This window comes from Gossypium hirsutum, chromosome A05 (genome assembly GCF_007990345.1).
Source record: "Gossypium hirsutum isolate 1008001.06 chromosome A05, Gossypium_hirsutum_v2.1, whole genome shotgun sequence".
In the NCBI taxonomy this organism is placed as follows: Eukaryota; Viridiplantae; Streptophyta; class Magnoliopsida; order Malvales; family Malvaceae; genus Gossypium; species Gossypium hirsutum.
Window position 1 is genome coordinate 29,592,475 of NC_053428.1, and position 21,875 is coordinate 29,614,349.

Here is a 21,875-nt window from a genome sequence, read left to right on the forward strand (position 1 = left end):
TATCAATAGCTAATTCGTATACATAAACAAAGATTCACATAACTTACCATGCTACCTTATACATGAATTCAACCATATATACGAATATCAACTTATTAAACATTTATCACATTTCCACTTGCTATTTATCAATAATGCCGCACACACACAAATACATACATACTCATATGCATGCAGCCCATTTTTGATTAATATATATCCCATTCAACCCTAACTACTCAATTTAACCTTCATATTCAAAATTATAGGTAATGCCGAATGCCCAAACTTAATTAATCTCAAAATTTAGCTTTCATCACTTTAATTAACTACTACTTATTCTTCCAAAACCTCAAATACAAGGTATTTAGCACCTATACACTTATACCGAATTAGCAAGCACATATGATCCTTGGCCGAATGTCATTAAACACAAGTCATCAAAATCTTATTATTTAACATCTTATATATTATTAGATAAATGGATTAATTATACATATATACTACCAAAGCCGAACATTAAAATTTTACCTATGCATAACACTACTCATATTCCAATACTCATATTATTCAAAATCATACTCTAAAAAAAATCATGTACAATGCCGAACACTTAGATGATCAAACATTTAATTTATTCATTTCAAAACACCCCAAACAGCATTTGTTCAAGACATTAAGCAAACCCATGTTCGGCTATTACACATATGAGTATTAGCAATTTATATTTTTAACAAGATCAACTTCTTTCATCAACAATTCTTCATCAAAACTTAAAGGCAATAATCAAATTCCTTCCTTATCTACCATAACCTAATGCTCAATTCATCACTCAAAATTCAAAGTTTTGGCATGGGCTAAATAAGAAACATGATAATTAACTTAAAACAAGCTACAATTTCAAAAATTTAACATAATTTACTAACCTTCCTTATGTTTCAAATGGCCGAATGTCTTGCTCCTCTTTTTCTTTCTTTAAGTTCGGCTAAGAAGAACAAAGATGAGACTTTGTTTTCTTCACCATTATTTCTATTATTATTATGATTTTATTCATCTATATTATAAAATATAAAGCCACTTAACTAATAAATAATACATATATTTTATATAAACCACTATCATGGCCGGCCACTACTAAAAAAATGGATATTTGACATGCAAGTCCATCCTCTTTATGACATGCATTAATAGACCACTTTAAAATTAACCTATCACATTTCACAATTGTCTCACATAAGTCCTATTTAATAAATTTCACATACAAATGACATAATTAAAGCACGAAACTTTTCACACATGCATTATCTCATATAATAGACATGAAATTTAACATTTAATTATTTTCATGACTCAGTTTTGTGGTCCCGAAACCACTTCCCGACTAGGGTCAAATTAGGGCTATTACAGCTTTTTTCTGGATTTTTGCTTACAGTGCATCTTGCTTGAAGCTTTTTGACACTATTTATTCAAAAATGTCTTCTTAAAAAAAATTTTTAAGGGTAAAAATAGTCAATTTTGTTAAAAAGAATAAACACAATGTTATTTTAAAAAACCCTAAACCATAATTTAATTTATTTTAACCCTAAACCCTAATTTAATTTATTTTAAACCCTAACTTAATTTATTTAAAACCCTAGAACCTTAATTTAATTAATTTCAACCTATAAATATAAACCCTAATTTAATAAACCCAAAACCCTAATTTAATTTATTTTAAAACCTAACTTAATTTATTTAAAACCCTAAAACCCTAATTTAATTAATTTTAACCAAAAAATATAACTGCTAATTTAATTTATTTAAAACCCTAACTTAATTTATTTTAAACCTTAAAACCCTAATTTACTTAATCTATTTAAAAACATAAATCCTAATTTAATAAACACTAAACCCTAATTTAATTTATTTTAAACACTAACTTAATTTATTTAAAATCCTAGAACCCTAATTTACTTAACTATTTAAAACCACAAACCCTAAGCCCTAATTTGTTTAAAACCCTAACTTAATTTATTTAAAAACCATTAACCCTAATTTAAATAATTTTTAGAAAATAACACTAAATCGTGATTTATTTTTAAAAAATACTAAAACTCTAAAACCCTAACTTATTTTACCAAAACCCTAACCCTAAAAACAAAAAAAACCATAGGGACTAAACATGCGAATAGCCCTAACATCTAAAAGTAATGAGCAAATTGCACCCTTGAGGAAGCCTTTTTTGCCACGTTTGCACAACGCTTCCACGTAAGAGCATTTTTGGCTGACGTGGCAAAAAACGCTTCCTCAAGGGAGCGATTTCTTGGCTTTTCCCCCCTAAAACGCAGCCATATTTTTCACGAGTATTGTGAAAAATACATACTGATGCCGCTTGACATAGTGGTGCACCCAAAAAAATTCTTTCTAAAAGAAAAAAATCGGTCGTCGGCTTATCATTGGAGGCTGGTGCCATTGGTGTGTTAAGTGGCACAAGTAGATTCTCTGGATTTCAGATTATTTTTGTATATAATTTTTATTTGGATTATTTTCGTAATTAATTAATTAAATTAGTTTTTTTTTAAAATGCCACCTTAATCCCTGTAAATAACAGTCATATAGATTTTACATACATCCATGTTCTACATTCAGGGTGTTTTGGATTTCCAGTTTAATACGACTTTGATCTCTACTCTTTCTTGTTTGTTTATTTGTACTACTCGGAATCAAATTCAAGAAAACTAGACTTCAAGTGTCACAAATGCAGCGAAGATGCACTGAGATGAACCCTCTAACTTAAACTTTGACTTTCTTTGTATAAAAAGGGAACACTGAAAAGCGCTTATGGCTAGATTAGGGAGGGAACACAGAATTCAAAAGAGGCCATTTGGGAGTTACCGTGGAAGTTCCAAGGAACTCAGCATATCCAAGTCTTCATTTGGCTCGTTCTTAAAGCCAAATTACTCACAAATGTGGAAAGGGTAAGGAGAGGCATAGGAAATGATAGCTCCTGTAAATTTTGTGGTTATGATTCTGAAGAGCTACCACATGTACTTAAAGATTGTTTTGGACCAAAGATTTTTGAGATAAACTTCTTCCAGTCGAAAAGAGAACTCGTTTTTTCTCCAGATTCGTTCATGAATGGATGTGTGATAACCTCCAAAATAAGTTATCTCTTGATTTGGATGCAATTGATTGGGCTTGCATTTTTAGGATGATATCTTGGTGCATTTGGAAGAATCAAAATTGCTTTGTGTTCCAAGATATTACCTGGAACGGAGACTATCATCAAGGTTTTCTACAGTTGTACCAGGCGATATGTTACCGCTTCAAAGACACACTCTCATAACTCCCGCACTCCCCTCGCTTCTTCTCCTTTGGCTTGCAATTGGGTTTGTTTGAGTACTGATGAATCGGTTAAAATTGAGGATGATTTTGCCGCAGCTGTGGGCCTACTACGAGACTCTAACTGTGCTTGGATCTTTGGGTTCTACAGATACTTAGGCAATTGTTTTGTTATGTATGTTGAATTGTGGGGTATCTTGAATGGCTCACAACTCTCTTTGGATAGAGATTTTCAATGCAATTTAATTCAAATTAATAATCTCGAAACTATTGTTGCCATTCAAGAAGATCCTGTAAAATGTCACAAGTCAACTTTGATTAGGAGAATCCAACAACTTATAACAAAAGTGTCCCATTATCATATTCAACACATTCCTAAAAAAGAGAATAAGATCACAAATGCTCTAGCCAAGATAGTTTGTAATAGAATAGCTGGTATACACATTTTGGAAGACCCCAATAGAGGGGCTAGCTTAATTAAATTTTATTTGCATAAAAAAAAAGCTCTAACTATTATAGTTTTCAAAGCAACCTTTTCTTTTTTAATTCTTTATAATAAGAGAAAAGTATTAGAACTAATTAAAATTGGTTTATTCATAATGTGAATGAAGATTGTTCATCATGGACAATACCTTCCTCTTTAAAAAAATTGACTACTGTTTTCTTTTTTAAAATATTCATCATTAAAAAAAAGCATAAATCTCTTCATAATTATATATATATTTATATAACACTTTGATTATTTTTATTTAATTCTTTTATGAATAATATCACCAAATTTTATCAAAACTTTAAATTAATACAATATGCTTCCCCCACTTAATGTAAGGTTGTCAAACCAAGGGTAAAAATTTAAATATTAAAATATATTACAAATCTCTATTGTACATTTAACACTTATTCCCTACTTTTAATTTTAAAAATTTAACTCATTTACTTTTTTTTAATTTAAAAATTAGGACATTTTGATTTTTTTTTTTTAAAAAATCACTTTATTTTGAATTCATTCAATAAGAAAGAAAATTGAAACCCGGATGGGATTCAAAAAGAAGACGCATTTTATTCATTAAAAAAGGGGGCGATATTTGTACCCTAATAAAATGAAAACAAGAATTATCTATCGTAGTAAAAATTGGATAAGATGATAATGGACACACTAAAATAAATAAATAAAAGATTCCACAGAATGTAGTAAGATCAGGTTGATACTGCACTTAAAAACCTGAAAATTCAATTATCTACCTGTTTTTTCTTCCATTAATTCTAAAGATACAGTCATGGACATCTCAAATCCCATTTTATGTAATGGCAAACACGAAACACCAAATGTATAAAAGGTGCACTATAATCACTCCGCTTTAGATTCGGAGCAGGTTTTTTTGTACAAGCCATAAATAAGTGTAGACTTTGACATTTGGGGCTCTCTTTCCAGAACTGCAATCACATCCTTAATGGAAATAGTACGAGCCACTCTAGCATGGGCCGTGAGTGTCGTACCTTGGTTCCGGCCAAATTTCTTGCTTGTCCCTGTTGGAAGGAAGTAGAGTGGAAACCAAAGTAAATATACGATAACAACTTGGTAACGGAACATATTCCGCAGAAATTACGAGTTGTGTTATGATACATTTGGAACAAGCAGTGGAGGAACGACTTGATCTGAAAAGAAACCAACTCTGAGCTCTTAAGGCAAGCATATATAATAGTCATAATACACAATTTTTAGGGTTTTGTCAATGCATTAATACCTTACACAACGTTGATATAGCTAGATGTTTGAGCAATTTCATAACAGTACAATTGCTCTACACATGCTCAAAAATAATTTGTACAAATCAACAGTCTAATTTCCTAATTTTTAGTATATGAAAGTGCATAGTACCATCAGGTTCAGGTTTATGACCATGCATTGCTTTCATGGTTCAATACAAGAAACAGTTTCACTGAAAAAACATAATAGGAACCAATTCTGAATTGCTCGGATGCTACAGTACACATGATGAACCTTACAACAATATTAACCAGTTAAATAAAAGCATCAAAATTAAAACAATAATAGATCTAGACAAGAGCCAAGCTTACCAGATCCATGAGGATTGAGAGGGCCCCTCTTTTCAGATTCTTGATTGTCCTTTGTACTTTTCCCAGATGCAGATAAAGGCCTGCGGTTTGCATCTTTACTTGCCTGTGAACCAGATGCCGCATCCGTTCCTCCCTCACGTTTCTGGCGAGCTTGCTCAGCCATAAGCTGCCATTTTGACAGCATGTCATCCCCTCCAACAGCAGCACGAGCAGCAACATTTGCAGCAGTGGTCCTCATCTTGTCATCCTCCTCCTTATTTACCTAAACATAAATGGAAAGTTAGTTACTCCTCTTATTTGGATTACTAAGGCACATATAATGCATGGAAAATCACTCATTCATAATACCTTTACTGCTTTTACTCGACTGTCATCTTTCTCCTTGTCACCATCAAAGGCAGTCTCAGCCTCAGGCTGCATCCACAAAATTGAACATATACAATGTTAAGGAATAAACGGCAGTCTCATTTTCCTCCTTGACACCCTCATTTTTAATGCATTACAGATAATCATATCATGTAAATAAAAACAGCACCCACTTCATTAAGTTTCTGGAGCTTCTCTGCCTCAGCCTGCTTTTTCTCCCATTCTCCCCTAGCATTCTGGTTCATCATCATAATTTGCTGCCGAACATCCGAGGTGATAACTGTCCGGTGCCTAGGCTTCTCAATATCAACACGCTACAAGGGATCCATTCAAATAAGAGAAACTTAAAGAAAATTCATGTTAACTGAGAGGAACAGAGACTGACCTGTTTCGACAGTCTGATTAAATTGCATATGAGCCCACGCATTCTTTCCTCCACGCTCTGGAGATTCAGATACATGAGGAAATGTATAAACTCAATATAAAGGAAAGGGCCAAGAAGTTAGCATCTCACCAGGGACAAGCATCGTTCAACATCATTGCTTATATTCTTCAAACCACTTTTGGCCACTGCAAGAAGACCCGTAAAAGCAGACATGATTATGGCTTATAATGAAATGTAGAATGTAAATGTATGATGCATTAACGAACTTTGGACCAGGGAGATATAAAGAACATTAACTAATTTCAGCCAATTTCTTCTGCAAAGGGGTTTTCTTCAAAAATAGTCTTTCTTCTTCCTCTTGCACAACCCTTCTGGATGCTTCTGAAACTCGACTCTCATCCTTGGGACCAGACAATAGTTGCTCCTCTTCTTCCTATTTAATAGCAGGATGTCAATTAAGGGCTTCTATTTCTTTTCATAACAACTTAATAAGATGACCATAAAGTATCATACCCTGAGATTGACTCCACTGACAGCAGTGACATCATTTAGTTGTTCAATGCTCTGATCTGAAAATGCTCCAGACACTTTTTGCTTCTTACTGTAGGAAACCCCATTGAATATGGGTGAAAAATGATTTAATAAAAGTTAAACATCAAGGAGTCTCAGTTGATCCTAGATAATAATTCCAGGCAATGAAGTGACAGAGAGAGTTATTTAACCTTGATGGTGGTGGTGATGAACCAAGAGCTTCCAGTGGTTTCTTCTGGCCAATAGAAGGCTTTTTTTGAGGAGTTCTTGCATTCATCCCAGTTGGAGCAGGCACAGATGGATTCCTAGAGCCCAACTGATAAAAAACAAGAATGTGAAATTCAACAAAAGAAAAAAAAAGTCATACGCATGCACTTCACTGGGGAAAACACTAAACTATACAAGTGTCAAATATGTTAACTGAATAGAAAGTGAAATCAAGAATAATGGCATTTATATTATTGCATGGTAAACACTGTTTTGTAGCACAGATTTTGGAAAGTTTGCCTACTCTACTATAAAGTTGGAACAACTGAAGAGCTAAATCCAACAAGTCAGCAGGAGAGCAATTGATCCATTTACATAGGTCAAGGGCACTTGTCCTAGAAACAACATGGCCTTGACATCAAATTGATCATACCTAGCAATTCATGTAAAACAAGGTATCGCTCGAAGATGGTAAATGCTTGGTGCAAAAAAAAAAAATCATGTAAACTTTTAAAACGAAGTGGTCGGCATCGGCAAGAGCATCCAAATCATCCATCAAGATATCACAATGAGAAAACATAGAGTAAGATGAGATTACCAGGACATTAGAATCCAATTGTGCTGTGATGGAGGGTGTTGTTGTGAAGGCAACTCTAGAAGACTGCTTCTCTCCAGGCTCATCCTTTGCAGTAGTTGTAACTGCCTTCCCTTGTTCAGCTAGTGTAGTCGAGACTCCCTGGGTTGCAGGCAAATGAGATCTGTGCTGGTCAGCACCTTGATCAGCAGATTCCTGTTTCACATATGTCGCTGATGAAAAAGGGCCAGGATTCAGCTCCTTACTCGGAGAGGCTTGCCAAGGAACTGAACCACTAGAAAAGTGAGAAAGTGATGTGCCCTGCAATCTATTTGGGTCATTACTAGAGTTTTGCCTCTCAAGCTTAGGCCCACTCATCATGTTCATTGCCTGGGTTGATCCTCCTACAGCAGGATTTGATCCCATGCTTTGATGTGCAGTTGGCCTCATTTGTGAATCATGAGGTTGAGGCTTTAAAGAGGAACCCGAAGTATTAACATTTGGCCCAGAATATGTATGATAATTATTACTCCCATACATGGCGAATGAAGTTTGTGGGAAATTCAAATGTTGTTGCTGTTGCTTGTTAATTCCTTGTGCCGGAATTGAAGGACGACCTCTTTCTTGATTCACAGTGGTTGAACCAGTGGAAGAAATTTGACTACCTAGCATTCCAAAGCGAGAATCTGATTGGCAATCCATGTCTTGAGATTTTTGAGCCTTGTTTTCACCAGATAAATAACTTGAATTAGTCTGCATGGGGACTGGTGTAGAGGGGGCATGAGATGAATTGGCAGGAGAATTAGGACCCTTTTGGTGCAGCTGAGCTAATGAATGTGGGCCAGCGAACTGTGTGGCACTGCCAACAGAGGGCATCCGAGGAGTATTCTGCCGTAATCCTGCTGGGGACTGTAATGGGAATTGATTGGAACTCATCTGAAAGTATCAATATGAGCTTTAGCTCGTTTCCAAAATTAACATGCAATCAACTAAAGCATCAGTTTTCACTTTAATAACATGGGACATTTGTGTTCACCTGAACTTGTAACTTGTTAACCGCCAACCTCAGCATCTGATCTCCTACAATATCTCTCATGTGCCTAACAAATCCGTCTTTTGCAATTTCATTTTTCTATCAGATAAATCCAATAGAAAAATCAGAAATAAGGGCAAAAAATTTTCCATTCCTTCTATTTCATCCATTACTAAATAAACAGGAGAATCGTAGCATATTGGTTTATATTAAAAATCGACCTTTAGTTTACCATACAGAGTATGAAGCTGCATGGCTCTATCTTTATCAAGTTGAGGCAGTAAAGCAGGCAACAACACGGCAAATGGAACTTGTTTTCCTCGATTCATAGGACTATTTGGCTGCTCTGCTCCGCTGGCCTGATGATTACTCAGCTTCTGTAATTTCGCATATTGTGATTCACTGTCTTGATTATTGGTTCTCTCAGGTTCACGCGAGATGGGACTTTTTTCAGTAGTCTGGCTCTGAATCCCAGTAGTTTGAGGAACTGGGGCAGGAATTTGTTCGGTCACTCCTTGTGGATGGTCCTCTTGGGGTTGTTTTTGTTGTGGTGGTAGACGACTATGTTCTTTTGGAACATCATTTGGCTGTTGCACTTGTTGCTGACTTCCAGTGACAACAGCTCCGTGCTGCTTTTGCTCTGATTCAGACAAAGTCTGCTGCTGTTGCTGTGCACTTTGAAGGACTTGTTGATTTTGAAAGTTGGAGTTTCCGTCTTGCCCCGAGGCCGGCCATTGCGCAACCGATTGACTGGAAGCTGGATTGCTTCCTTGAGACAGAACTGCTGTATTTTTTAAAACGTAGACACGGATGAAATTCCGAGGAGAACCAATTCATAACCAACAATTAACACAAAAGTAAGCTAATTATACTCTCAATTAAGAAATTTTAACCCTTAATAAACAAAAATTACTAAATTCCACTCTAAAGGTACTATTTATAAAACCAAATCTAGTCTCTTAGTCTGGAAAATTAGAAGCCAAATAAAAACGAAAACCAAAAAAATAAGAAAAGGATGATACCGATATTTGAACCAGACTGCTGAGAATTCGACGCATCGCCTTCAATGTCTCGATTCAACGCCGCCTGGAAAGCCTCAACGTCAGCTCCAGAATGCATAGACTCGTCCTATTAACAGTTTTTTAAGACAGAAATTGGAAAATCAGATTAAATAACCTTCACTTATTACGAATTCTAGAAAAATAGCGGAGAGTAAAAAAAAAATTCCAGAACAAAGAAAAACCTCTTCTTCTTCAAGGAGCTTCACTATGGAAGGGTCCATCACAAGTTATACCTGCAACCGGCTGCCGTTCTGCCTCGCCGGCTGCTCAGCGGGAATCGTTCAGCTTACAGGATTATAATTAAGTACAGTATTTCAAAAAAAAAAAGGATACTGAGAAGAAAAAAATATTTGAGAACTTCACAAAAGGTGAAAGAGTAGTTGTATACAGTGAATCGAGAAACCAAGGAAAGCGTCTACCGACGTTGTTCCTTAGCTTATATAGACTATAGGAGGCCTATACTAAAGCCCATGGCCAGGCCCAAATAAAAATTGATGTCTGTTTACTTTGGACTTCGCCCGAAAAATAAAATTAAAATTTTTCCTAAGTGTGACCTAATTCATCTGTATTAATTTTTTATATAATTTTTAAATATATATAATACATCAAAAATATTAAAAATATGAAAATAAATATTTTTCAATAAATTAGAAATAAATTTTAAAAAATATGTAGACTTAAATAACCCTAAGACAAATGCAACTTAACAAACGAATACCTCTAAAATAATTAAAAAATAACAAATGCCTTTAAAATAATAACAGAATTAACAATAAAATAAGTTTTATACAATATCCAAACAATAACAACAAAATAGTAACAAATAATAGTAAAATAATAGCAAAATAGAGAGAAAATAATATTTAAAAAAATAGCAAATTTTTTTGTCCTTTAGTGAATTCAGACCAAGCCGGGTCTGGCCCGAGTCAAAATGTCTTACTCGAGGACCGGCCCGGCCCGGCCTGTTTTTTAAACGGGTCTTCTTTTTTTTATCTAAGCTCATTTTTCGGACTTATATTTTTACCTAAACCCTCTTACATTTCAAACGAGCTTTCGGGTCGGACCGAGTAACCCGACCCATGATCAAGTCTAATTGTAGGTTTAAACCACAGTAGGAAGTCATTGGGGGTTTAATAAATGAAATTCGAACTCAATTTATCCATATCCACTTCAGTAAGTCAAATTTAAGTATTCGAATGTTTAAATTATATAATTAGGTATGTACTCAATTGGATTCTGGTTATTAAGATCTTTCTTGGAAGAACCTTTACCACCAGCTTCCACGGAGAGGTCTCGAGCTTGATTTAGAATTTTCCCCTTCAGTCCTTGTATATGTGAGAACCTGTCTTTAGTTTTATTTCCTTCTAAAGCTGAACCATCAATGTAACCTTTAGTTTCAGCTACAAACTTCTCTAAGCTTCCCATCTCAAAAATAAGAGACAATACTTCACCAGCAGCGATCCGCATGGATCGGTCATCATTATCTAGCAAACTAGACAAATAGGTAACGGACCTGCATAATTTCCCCAAGGCAGTCAGTCTCTTGGCCATGGGAGTTACTTGTTAGCCAGGTTTGTGTTGGTATATTATTGTAGGACCATAATTCAAATCAACGAAGCTCATTGACTCGCATTTTTGAGGTTTAAATAATTTGTCTACGCTACATATGAACAAAGGGATTGTAAAGAAACTAAATTTCTGGATGAAAAGAATAAACAGCATATGAACTAGAGAGTTAACTCACTCTTGCCAAAGTTTGGGGCTAGGTCTCCAGCCATCCATGGTAGTCAAGAGAAACGACCAGGAAGACACAGCTGTTGTTATTATAGGTGCAGAAGGTTTGATAGCAATAACCTACAAGTCAAGCAAAACTAATTAATCCTCAGTTGTTAGCAATAACTAATACATATATAATATGCTTTTCAATTAGTGAAAATCAAAAATGTATACTTACATTAGAACCTAGTTTTGGATGAATTATTTGCCACATAATTTGCATTGATTTTTCTATTTCCTCAGGACCATTTGCCCCGACAAAAGTGATGACAGCCAAACAGTTCGGTATCTACAATAAGAAACCAAAGCATTTAAAAAACAACTGGAACAATGTACTAGAGGAAGAAAGAATTCCAATCCTTATTCAATTTCTTCATACCGAAATGATCTTAGAAGATTCTGAACCGGAGTTAAAAGCTTGTGAAAGAGAAGTAATTGATTCTTCCAATATTTCCTGCGCATGAACTCCCGGACCAACAGTTAAAGCCAACAAACCTACCAAGAGACATTGTCAGCTTGACCATTGAGGCGTGCATATGTGGGTTGTCAACATTAAGAATTTAAACTAACCAATAGTACGGGATGCTAAAGATATCTCTTTGCTGGACCCTTTCTTGATACAGTTCAAACACTGATGAAGTAATGTGGCAAATCTGAAGAACAAGCCGAATAACAATATGACAGATTCAAGTATTCAACCATATATTATAGATCATTTCTAGCTACGACTGTAAACATGCTAGTAATCCATTCAGCAATTGCTAGAAGGATTTAAAATAGCACGCACTTATTCTCCACAAACTGATGCTACAAGCTAAAATGAAATAACAATATGATAGATTCAAGTATTCAACCATATAGTATGAACCATAAGGAAGTATGCTTGTATATCATAATCCATTCAGCAACTCTTGCAAATCAATATAAATGAAATCGAGCATGCACTTACTTATTCTCCACAAATTGACACTGCAAGTTGAAATTGAATGCAGCATTAATCACTTCCAAAGCCTTTTCCCGGGTCGAACCCCTTAATAATTGCGAGTGTCAATGTTGGTAGATAATAATATGTTGTTATTTAAGAAAGTACCCAGCAAATTATTGATCAAATAGTTGTGTCGTAAAGACATAACTTTTGCATGCAAACTTATCTTATAAAAACACGTTTTTATATAAAATTATCTTGTAAAACATCACAATCTTGTTGAAAGGATATTTTATTAAAAGATATATGTCTATAAAAGATATGGAAAGATACAAATATTAGATGTCTATATAAAAAACCCTTATATGTTAGTAACATTAATTTATTTTTCTTCTTCCAGTTTTTCTATTATTTATTTTTCTAATAATAGTTTAGAAATTGTATAAAAATAAAATCTCCAACATTTTAATGATGTTACATTCACCCTAATAAATGATGAAACCATTCAAGTGCTTCACATTTTAATCAAAAAAATTTATTAAATAAGAAAATAACTAAATTCTAACCTCTTCTCAAATAAAGCATCGATCGCTTCATCTACTAAACTTCCTTATTGAACTCTACTTCTTCGGTACCAAAAACAGACATTTGATCGGAACAAACGATCGACGATGAAGTTTCACTACTATTATCATCGTCGCTATCTAATATCGCCACATTCTTACGTTGGATTTTACCTGCCAGATTCAAATAATTTCTTTTATTTAGCGAAAATAAACAAGTCAAACAAACCCCCAAAACAAATTAAAGGAAAAAGTAACCCAAAAATAAAAAACAAAATAACGGAAGAAGATTCTTACGTCTTCCCATGTTGGTGATAGCTATTTGAAGGATACAATGAAATGGCTTAGAAATTTAGAAGACGACGACGACAACAAAAGTGAATAGAAAAAACAATGTAACCATTGAAATGGATTTCCTTGTTTATATATAAATAAACTAAATAATTTTGTTTGGAGGAGAACAAAGAGGATGCAAAATTTAGAGCATCCTTTTTATTTCTTATCTTTTTTTGTACTTGTTCTAACTACTAAGGAAAAAAAAAGGGGTTAGGTTTGGGTTTAGCGGCATTAACTGATACCATCTATTATAAAAAAAAATTTGTGAATTTGACAAACATAGGAGTCGTTGATTTCAGGCGCCAAGTGGGCTATGAGGCGGGTGTTGCATGTTTGGGGTTTGGCTGGATTCTAGTGGAGGTTTATACATTGGGAGTATGCATGTACAAAGCTTTCTACCAGTACTCCACCTTGATAAGTGTTAGAATTGTGTGACCCAAATTCTAAGAGATTGCTTGCAAGTCAAGTTAAACAAAAATATATTTTCTTTCTAGAAGATTTAGTATTTATTAGTATTAGCATTTATTAGTATAGTTTATTTGACTTACTAATTTAGCCTATAAATAGGCTCCTTTACAATCTTAGAATCAAGAGACACCCATTAGATTAGAACTCATAACACATTCAGAGAATTTTGTGTTTACGTTTGAGGGTTCTTTGTTTTCGGGTTTTCGGGGTTTAGTTTTTATCTCCATCTTTTGTACTCTTCATTCTTTTGCCATTATAGTAAATTTATCTTTGCCCGTGGTTTTTTATCCTCTTTTGAGGGGTTTTTCCACGTTAAATTTGTGTGTTCATCTTCTCAATTTCTTCTACTATTTTTACTTGTTCGTTGCTTATTCGGGACGATCCTAACAAGTGGTATCAGAGCTAGTTTAACTTTCATAGATCAGCCCGATCAGAGATGGCAGCAACAAGGTTTGAAATTGAGAAGTTCGATGGTGAGACAAATTTCAATCTGTGGCAAGTTCGGATGATGGCAATTCTAGTTCAAAATGGCTTGAAAAAGGTTGTTACAGAGAAAAAGCCTGAGAATCTAAATCAAATAGAATGGGAAGAGCTTGATGAAAAGGCCTTATCTGCAATCCAGTTGTGCCTCGCGAATACAGTATTGCAGGAGGTATTGATGGAGAAGACCTCATTCGCCTTGTGGAAAAGGTTAGAAACTCTTTATGCGACTAAGTCTCTGGCTAACCGTTTAGTGTTGAAACAACGTCTATTTACGTTTCGCATGAACGAAGGTGAGCTTCTTAAAGATCACATCAGTCAATTCATTACTCTTTTAAATGATTTAAAGAACGTTGAGGTTCATATTGACGATGAAGATCAAGCTATGCTATTATTGTGCTCTTTACCCTCTTCATACAAGTCTTTCAGGGAGACCCTGATTTATGGCAGAGACAAACTCTCGTTCGAAGATGTGAATGGTCATTTGTTGAGTAGAGACAAACTCGACAATAAGTTTGATTTGAATAGCAAAGCAGATAGACAAGCTTCCGTTTTGGTAGCATCAAAGAAACGAGACAAAAGGTGTCGCTATTGCAAAAAGTTAGGTCACGTCAAAGCAGATTGTTATAAACTGCGAAATAAAAGAGCTGCTGAGAGTAACGAGGAAGATGTAGCTGGTGCTAATTTGGTCGATGAAGGAGGTGATGATTTCTTGTTAGTGTCAACGAGAGATAACTCCAAGCTTACGTCTGAGTGGATCCTAGATTCAGGATGTTCTTTCCACATGTGTCCCAATAGAGAATGGTTCTCCACATACAGTTCAGTTGAAGGTGGAGTTGTGCACATGGGAAACGATTCATCTAGTAAAATAATCGGTATTGGTACTGTTAATATTAGGATACACGATGGGACGATTAGGACACTCTCAGATGTCAGGTATGTACCTGATTTACGAAAGAATCTCATCTCCTTGAGTATTTTAGACTTGAAAGGATGCAGAATCAACATCGAGTCGAGCGACATTAAAGTATCTCGTGGAGCTCTCGTTTTGTTAAAAGGTAAAAGAACCGGCAGTCTTTATATTCTAGAAGGTTCTACAGTGACCGGTGAAATCGGACGTCCCTCGTCCGTTACGGAGTCAAAGTCAACTCATTTGAAGCGGAGGCAACTTGGTCATAGGAGGGAAAAAGGTATGACCGTTTCGTTGAAGAGAGGTTCTCTTTTGGATGCAGGTTTTGAAAAGTTAGGGCACTGTATTCGTGAAAATCAGACCCGGGTTAGTTTTGATTTGGCAGTGCACAAGTCGAAGGCTAGAAGTCTTCCAGCTTCTAAGCATAGATTCGACTCATTTAATTCCCTGCATAGTTCAAGATAGGCCCGTGGCGGGTTTTGGCAAAGATGGCATTGAAAGAATTCGTGTCAAGGTGGAAATTGTTAGAATTGTGTGACCCAAATTCTAAGAGATTGCTTGCAAGTCAAGTTAAACAAAAATATATTTTCTTTCTAGAAGATTTAGTATTTATTAGTATAATATATTTAGCATTTATTAGTATAGTTTATTTGACTTACTAATTTAGCCTATAAATAGGCTCCTTTACAATCTTAGAATCAAGAGACACCCATTAGATTAGAACTCATAACACATTCAGAGAATTTTGTGTTTACGTTTGAGGGTTCTTTGTTTTCGGGTTTTCGGGGTTTAGTTTTTATCTCCATCTTTTGTACTCTTCATTCTTTTGCCATTATAGTAAATTTATCTTTGCCCGTGGTTTTTTATCCTCTTTTGAGGGGTTTTTCCACGTTAAATTTGTGTGTTCATCTTCTCAATTTCTTCTACTATTTTTACTTGTTCGTTGCTTATTCGGGACGATCCTAACAATAAGTGTGTTTCTTAAAGGTATTTAGAGGAGAAAATAGTAAGGGCATTTTTATGTTTATGTATTTAGAGGAGAAAATAGTAAGGGCATTTTTATGTTTACTTTTAGTTTAGGAATGTATGTTATTTAATTGTTATTAAAATTTTAAAATTAAAGTATATGGGCAAACATTATATGAAATGTTAAATTGATTGTCTGTAAATCAATATTATGACATTAAAAGTAAACAAGAGGCATTAGAATGAACTAAAAAAAAATTTAAAAGTAGCAAAAATTAAATAGTTGCAAGAAATCAAAAGTTGTCATTATTTAAAGTGACAGAATTATATCACTTAATTAATAACAAAATATCATAATTATCCAAATAGATATCTGTCGAATAATTATGCTTATTGCTAAAAATACGACTATTCATTTTTTGGTATTTATATCCTTATGAATAAACATGAGACTTTCTTTAAATAGGAATGGGCTTTCATTTGTGTAACACACAAAAGAATAAAAATAAAGTTTCTTTTTATTCTCCCACCATCTTTTATATGTCTAGATTGTTCTATAAAGAATTTCTATACTCTTTATAGAAATCGATATCCTTACTATGTTCCACTCAATGCTCAGTGAATTGTTTCCATCAGTGCAAAACGTAGGTAGTCACTGAGCTTCATTGTATCATCGAGTTTCATTTGCCAATAACTCTTTTGCACACCATAATATAGGTGGGACAAATTGAACTTTAAAGAAAGTGGCATTAATAGGTGTCTTGAAGCATTCGTTAATTTCTCAGAAGTTTATTTTTATCCCCATACACCAACAGTACTAGAGGTGTTCATGGGCCAGGCCGGGCCGGGTTCGGGTCGGGCTCAACTAAAAAATCATGCCTATTTATTAGGCTCGGGCCAGGCCGGGCCTAAAAAATGGGCCTAAAATTTTGCCCAAACCCGACCCAGATAAAAATACTAAAACCCGAGCCCGGCCCGGCCCGCCCGTATTAATTTTTTATATTATTTTATATTATTTTTAAATATATATAATACATCAAAAATACTAAAAATATCAAAATAAATATTTCCCAACAAATTGAAAATAAATTTTTAAATATATATAATACATCAAAAATACTAAAAATATCAAAATAAATATTTCCCAACAAATTGAAAATAAATTTTGAAAAATATGTAGACTTAAATAATACAAAAATAAATGCAACTTAACAAGCAAATGATTCTAAAATAATAAAAAAATTAACAAATGCCTTTAAAATAATAAAAAATTAACAATAAAATAAATTTTATACAATATCCAAACAATAACAACAAAATAATAGTAATATAATAGTAAAATGGTAGCAAAATATGGAGAAAACAACAAGAAAATAACATTTAAAAATAAAAAAAAATATGCAGATTTTTTTGTCCTTTAGTGAATTCGGGCTGGGCCGGGCCCGGCCAGGCCCGGGCTAAAAATACCTTGCCCGAGTCCCAGCCTATTTTTTAAACGGGCCTTATTTTTTTGTTCAAGCCCATTTTTCGAGCCTATATTTTTGCTCAAACCCTCCCACATTTCGGGCGGGCTTTCGAGCCCGGCCAGGTAGCCCGGCCCATGCACACCTCTAAACAGTACTAAGAGTATTTTTTTAAAATATTTATATTATATTATTTTAATATATAATAAATTTATACATTTTTTATTTATTGAACTTTTTTTATATCATTATTTTAATATTTACATTAGAGTTGTATTAACATATTGTATAGGTTTTTTTTAATGTGTTCTAAATTACATAATATATAAAAATAATATAATATAAAGTATTATAAACTTAAAAATAGACTAGGTCGAGCTCGAGCATTGAATGTTCAAGTTCAAGTTCAAGCCTAGCTCATATTTTAAACGGGTCTAATTTTTTTACTTAAGCCCATTTTGTTTGGCCTAATATTTTTACTCAAACCCTCTCAAATTTCGAGTAGACCTTTAAGCCCAGGCGAATAACCCGACTCATGAACAGGTTTAAATATATATAATATTTATAGAAAAGATATATAATATGATCCTAAACATATGCCTAAAAAATATACAATAATATATAATATATTTAAATATTCTTAAAATATAATATATCATAATAATATAAACAAAACTTTTTGAATAGATTTTCTCTTAATAGAGATAATATTAAATTTTAAAAATTAAAAATAATACAATTTATTAATTATTTTTAATTAGGAGTGTAGTCGTTTAAAAAAATATACATTTTTGCTGATTGGTCATCAGCATTGGGCCCAACTAAGCTACTTAGGCCCCAAACAACTGTGGCTATTTCGCAATTAATGAGATGTTTTATCGTCAGTAAGAGTGATGTTCAGGTCTTTTCCTGTCTGATTCAAATCCTCCTGTCTGGTTCTCTTTGTTTATAATTTTCTTCTTCTTTTTTTAATTATTGCTTGAATTTCTTGTTGTTCTTGGGTTGGTTCTTCAATGGAGGTGTCCCAAAAAATCAATGGGAAAAAGAGGTTGCCTTGAATTCCGTCAAATTATGTTACTCTCCTTCAACTACAAGAACGATGGATCAAAGAGAAAGAAGGAAAGCAGAAGGGAAAGGAAGAGAAACAAGAGACTCAGCAGCAACACGAGGAAAAGGAAACAAATTTTGAAGAGCGAGTGAATGACGAGGTTTCTGGAAGAGAGAGCCGTAAGAATAGGCAGATTCCTCGATTTGATCGGGGTAACGGGAAGCATGTAGCGGAAGGGAAGCCCAGGGATGAGAAAACCGCCGCGGCCAAAGATTTCGACAATGAGAATGAAGGCAAGGAATTGAAGAAAAGGTGGAAATCGAAGAACAAGAAAAGGAACGAGATGAAGGAAAAAGCTAGGGCAGCTAACGAGGGGGAGGAACTGACGGGAGGTACTAGTAAGGCGCCGCTACCTACTGGTGTGGAGCATAGTAAAGGGGAGGAGAAGCTGATCGGAGATGAACTCCAGGCTCCGGAGCTGACGAGTGTTGAGGAAGAGAATATTGAGGCGAGAAGTGAGTTAGGACTGAGTTCCATTCCAAGAACCCATGACCGTACGGAGGAGATTGGACGGAAATTTCAAGCAATGTCGATGAACGGTGAGATTAGAAGAGGGGATCATCGTAGATATGGTGGGCAAAATGTTCATCTCAACTATCGTGGTGGCAAGTCGGAGCGGAATAGGAGATATAATGGCGTAAAGTTTGATAGGCGTGGAGAAGGGAATCAGAGGAATGAAGGGATGGCTTGGGTCAGGAAAGGGGAAGTTAAAGATCAAAATGTCAGTGCAATTCAAAGCTCGGGTTGCTCTTCTAAGGATTGACATTGATGGGAGTTTTAATCTGGTAATTACTGATGCAAACTTATTGTATTTTCATTTCTGATGAATGCAAGGTTCTTCCATGCACTAGCTATCTTTTTCATGATGAAACTGTGAAATTGTAGTATATTTTGCTCGGCATTTTGGTTAGTGGAAGCATTGCCATTAAGTTCATACTTTTGAAGTAGATGATTCAGAAACAATGTATTATGAATGGATTTAGCGAAAGATTGTATGAACTATGCAATGTTTTGGTAATGTATGGGATTTTAATCTAGTAATTACTGAGGAAAACTTATTGTATTTTCATTTCTGATGAATGCAAGATTCTTCCGTGCACTAGCTATCTTTTTCATGATGAAACTGTGAAATTTTAGTATGTTTTGCTAGGCATTTTGGTTAGTGGAAGCATTTCCATTAAGTTCATACTTTGAAGTAGATGATTCAGAAAAATGTATCATGAATAGATTTACCGAAAGATTGCACGAACTATGCAATGTTTTGGTAATGTGTTGCTTTCAGCTGATTTAGAATCCAAAGCTCAAGTTGCTGATGAAAATTTCATTCTGGATTTTTCATTTCTGATGAAATGCAAGGTTCTTTCACGCATTTGATACCCTAGTACAATTTATTGAGTATTTTGGGTAGTGGAAGCATTTGGCCGAACGTTTGCCTTTTCTTTATGTATACACACATACATATACATATAAATGAAATCACACCTTACGTTTGTATTTGGACATAGGTTGCTGATGCTGGGATTTGATACGACACTTTCTTTTCATTTCAAAAACAACATCGTTATCTTCAAATACACAAGTCTTGTCTTCATCAATTCTGCCCATGTTCTTTGGCAACCCTCTTGATCTCATCTTCAACCTCAGTTGCTTTGGCGAAAACATGTCCATTTCATTTCCATAACTGGAGCTCCTAACAGATGCGGCCCTAATAAGCTCTGTTTTATCATCATCTTTGTTGACATTACGCATTGGGGATGAGCTTTCGCAAAAGCTCCTCGGCAACTCATAGTATTCCACCGGGAAATGACTGGGGCAATGTCCATGGCCGATTCTTGAAGCACAACTTGTCAAACTTCTAACATAAAAATCCCTGGCTTTCCCCAAAGCTTTGAAAGGAACTTTGAGGTACCGGATGAACTTGTTACGAGTTCCAGGTTTTGGGTTATGCCCCTTGCTCTTCATTGTAATTGTGAAGATGGAAATGCTGGGGATTCGGTGATTGTATGATGGGAAATGGAGCGCATGATGAAAATGGGAGATTGATGAAAACAACGAATATGTTGAAGAAGATTTAGGGTTTTATTGAGGGAAAGAGTTGAGGTTGGTTGAAAATAAGACTATGAATAGGAAGAGATTGGGGTTGGATTTGGATTTGGAGTTGTTTTTCTAAAGCAAGCAGAGGTTTTGGGCAAACAAAATATGTGGAAGCAGCCTCACGGACGTAACTAATTTTACAGTAGTTATTACGATTATTGGAACTGTAATTTTTATTTTATTTTACGTAATTTATAGTAAATTGTTTTTTTAGTATATCAAATTATCGACATGTACCATTAATAAAGGGTTTTATTGATTTTGGTGTCAAAATCATTTGACAATGAATAGAAATATAAAAATCAAATCAAACAAATTTATAAAACTAAAAAGAAAATTTAATATCTTATATAAAACCTTTTTTATAGATTTATATTTAAACAATTTAGTTAATAAACTTGAATATGCAATGATTCATAAATAAAACTTATTTTCAATTTTAATTCAATGTAAAAAAACGTAAATTCGAATCAATAAGTAATTTTAAACATTATGTTAAAACTTATAATAAGATTACTATGGGAAAATAAGCAAACGTTCATTGAATTGTTTTCATATTTATAATATAATATTTTCTTTTCAAAGTTCAAGAGAAAAAGAAAAAAAAGCTAAAACAGGATATGGTGGTGATGGTGAATAAACAGATGTAAGCACGTGCGCGCACAGTCACCAAGGGCCACTACACGTAATTTTATGGTCGAACTCGTATGTTAGTCTCCATATTATGTCTAAATTGCATATTTAATCCATACACATTAAGTTGATCAATTTTAATTATCCTAATTTCAAATTTTAAAATTTCAATTCTAACCCAATAAAATTCAGTGATTCATCATGTAACATGCACGCTTGTTGTAGGTTTAATCATTCTTTTCTAATTTGATAATTTTAATTTTATGTCTTTTCTTTTTTGGAAATTTTACTACTAATTCAACGATTAAATTCATTAATTAAAATAACACAACTTTTTTATGAGCATTATACACTAAATTATTTATGTATTTTTTGTCACTAACCTAGACAATTAAGTCCATTTTAGTACTTGAACTTGTACTTTTGATATTTTGTCATGTTAACATCTAAAAGTTGAAAAAATATATAATATCTAAAAAATAAAAATAAAAAGACAACTATTTAGTAAATTGGTGGTGGAATTTTTTAACTTTGGGATTGAGATTTTATTATATGTTCTTAAATAGTAATTAAAAATCTCATCCATGTAGAGTTAAAAATTCTACCACTAGTGTACT

At 34.1% G+C, this 21,875-nt stretch overlaps 3 protein-coding genes and 1 pseudogene across 4 annotated transcripts; 1 reads left to right on the plus strand and 3 right to left on the minus strand.

Moving 5' to 3' along the window:
• Window positions 1-4,523: 4,523 nt before the first annotated feature.
• LOC107941920 (transcription initiation factor TFIID subunit 4b) lies at window positions 4,524-9,952 on the minus strand. Of its 2 annotated transcripts, none has more exons than XM_016875546.2 (14): window positions 9,719-9,952; window positions 9,498-9,603; window positions 8,697-9,256; window positions 8,479-8,574; window positions 7,467-8,378; window positions 6,853-6,977; window positions 6,644-6,731; window positions 6,428-6,563; window positions 6,260-6,315; window positions 6,131-6,187; window positions 5,919-6,059; window positions 5,728-5,793; window positions 5,380-5,641; window positions 4,524-4,827 (listed from the first exon to the last, which is right to left on the minus strand). In XM_016875546.2, exons 1-14 carry the CDS (start codon window positions 9,755-9,757, stop codon window positions 4,649-4,651), a joined length of 2,823 nt encoding a protein of 940 aa, XP_016731035.1. In that variant the 5' UTR covers window positions 9,758-9,952; the 3' UTR covers window positions 4,524-4,648. The 2 variants fall into 2 exon arrangements, with proteins under 2 accessions (XP_016731035.1, XP_016731034.1); XM_016875545.2 differs by having other exon boundaries at window positions 8,697-9,259; window positions 9,719-9,951.
• A 484-nt stretch (window positions 9,953-10,436) lies between these two features.
• LOC107941917 (interferon-related developmental regulator 1-like) lies at window positions 10,437-13,107 on the minus strand (annotated as a pseudogene).
• A 5,174-nt stretch (window positions 13,108-18,281) lies between these two features.
• Window positions 18,282-20,898, plus strand: LOC107941916 (uncharacterized). The gene is made up of 2 exons (XM_016875542.2): window positions 18,282-19,316; window positions 20,037-20,898. The coding sequence occupies exon 1, from the start codon at window positions 18,815-18,817 to the stop codon at window positions 19,292-19,294; it is 480 nt and encodes a 159-aa protein (XP_016731031.1). The 5' UTR covers window positions 18,282-18,814; the 3' UTR covers window positions 19,295-19,316; window positions 20,037-20,898.
• On the minus strand, window positions 20,008-20,493 carry LOC107941915 (uncharacterized). Its single transcript, XM_016875541.2, has one exon. The coding sequence runs from the start codon at window positions 20,491-20,493 to the stop codon at window positions 20,008-20,010; it is 486 nt and encodes a 161-aa protein (XP_016731030.1).
• Window positions 20,899-21,875: the final 977 nt, after the last annotated feature.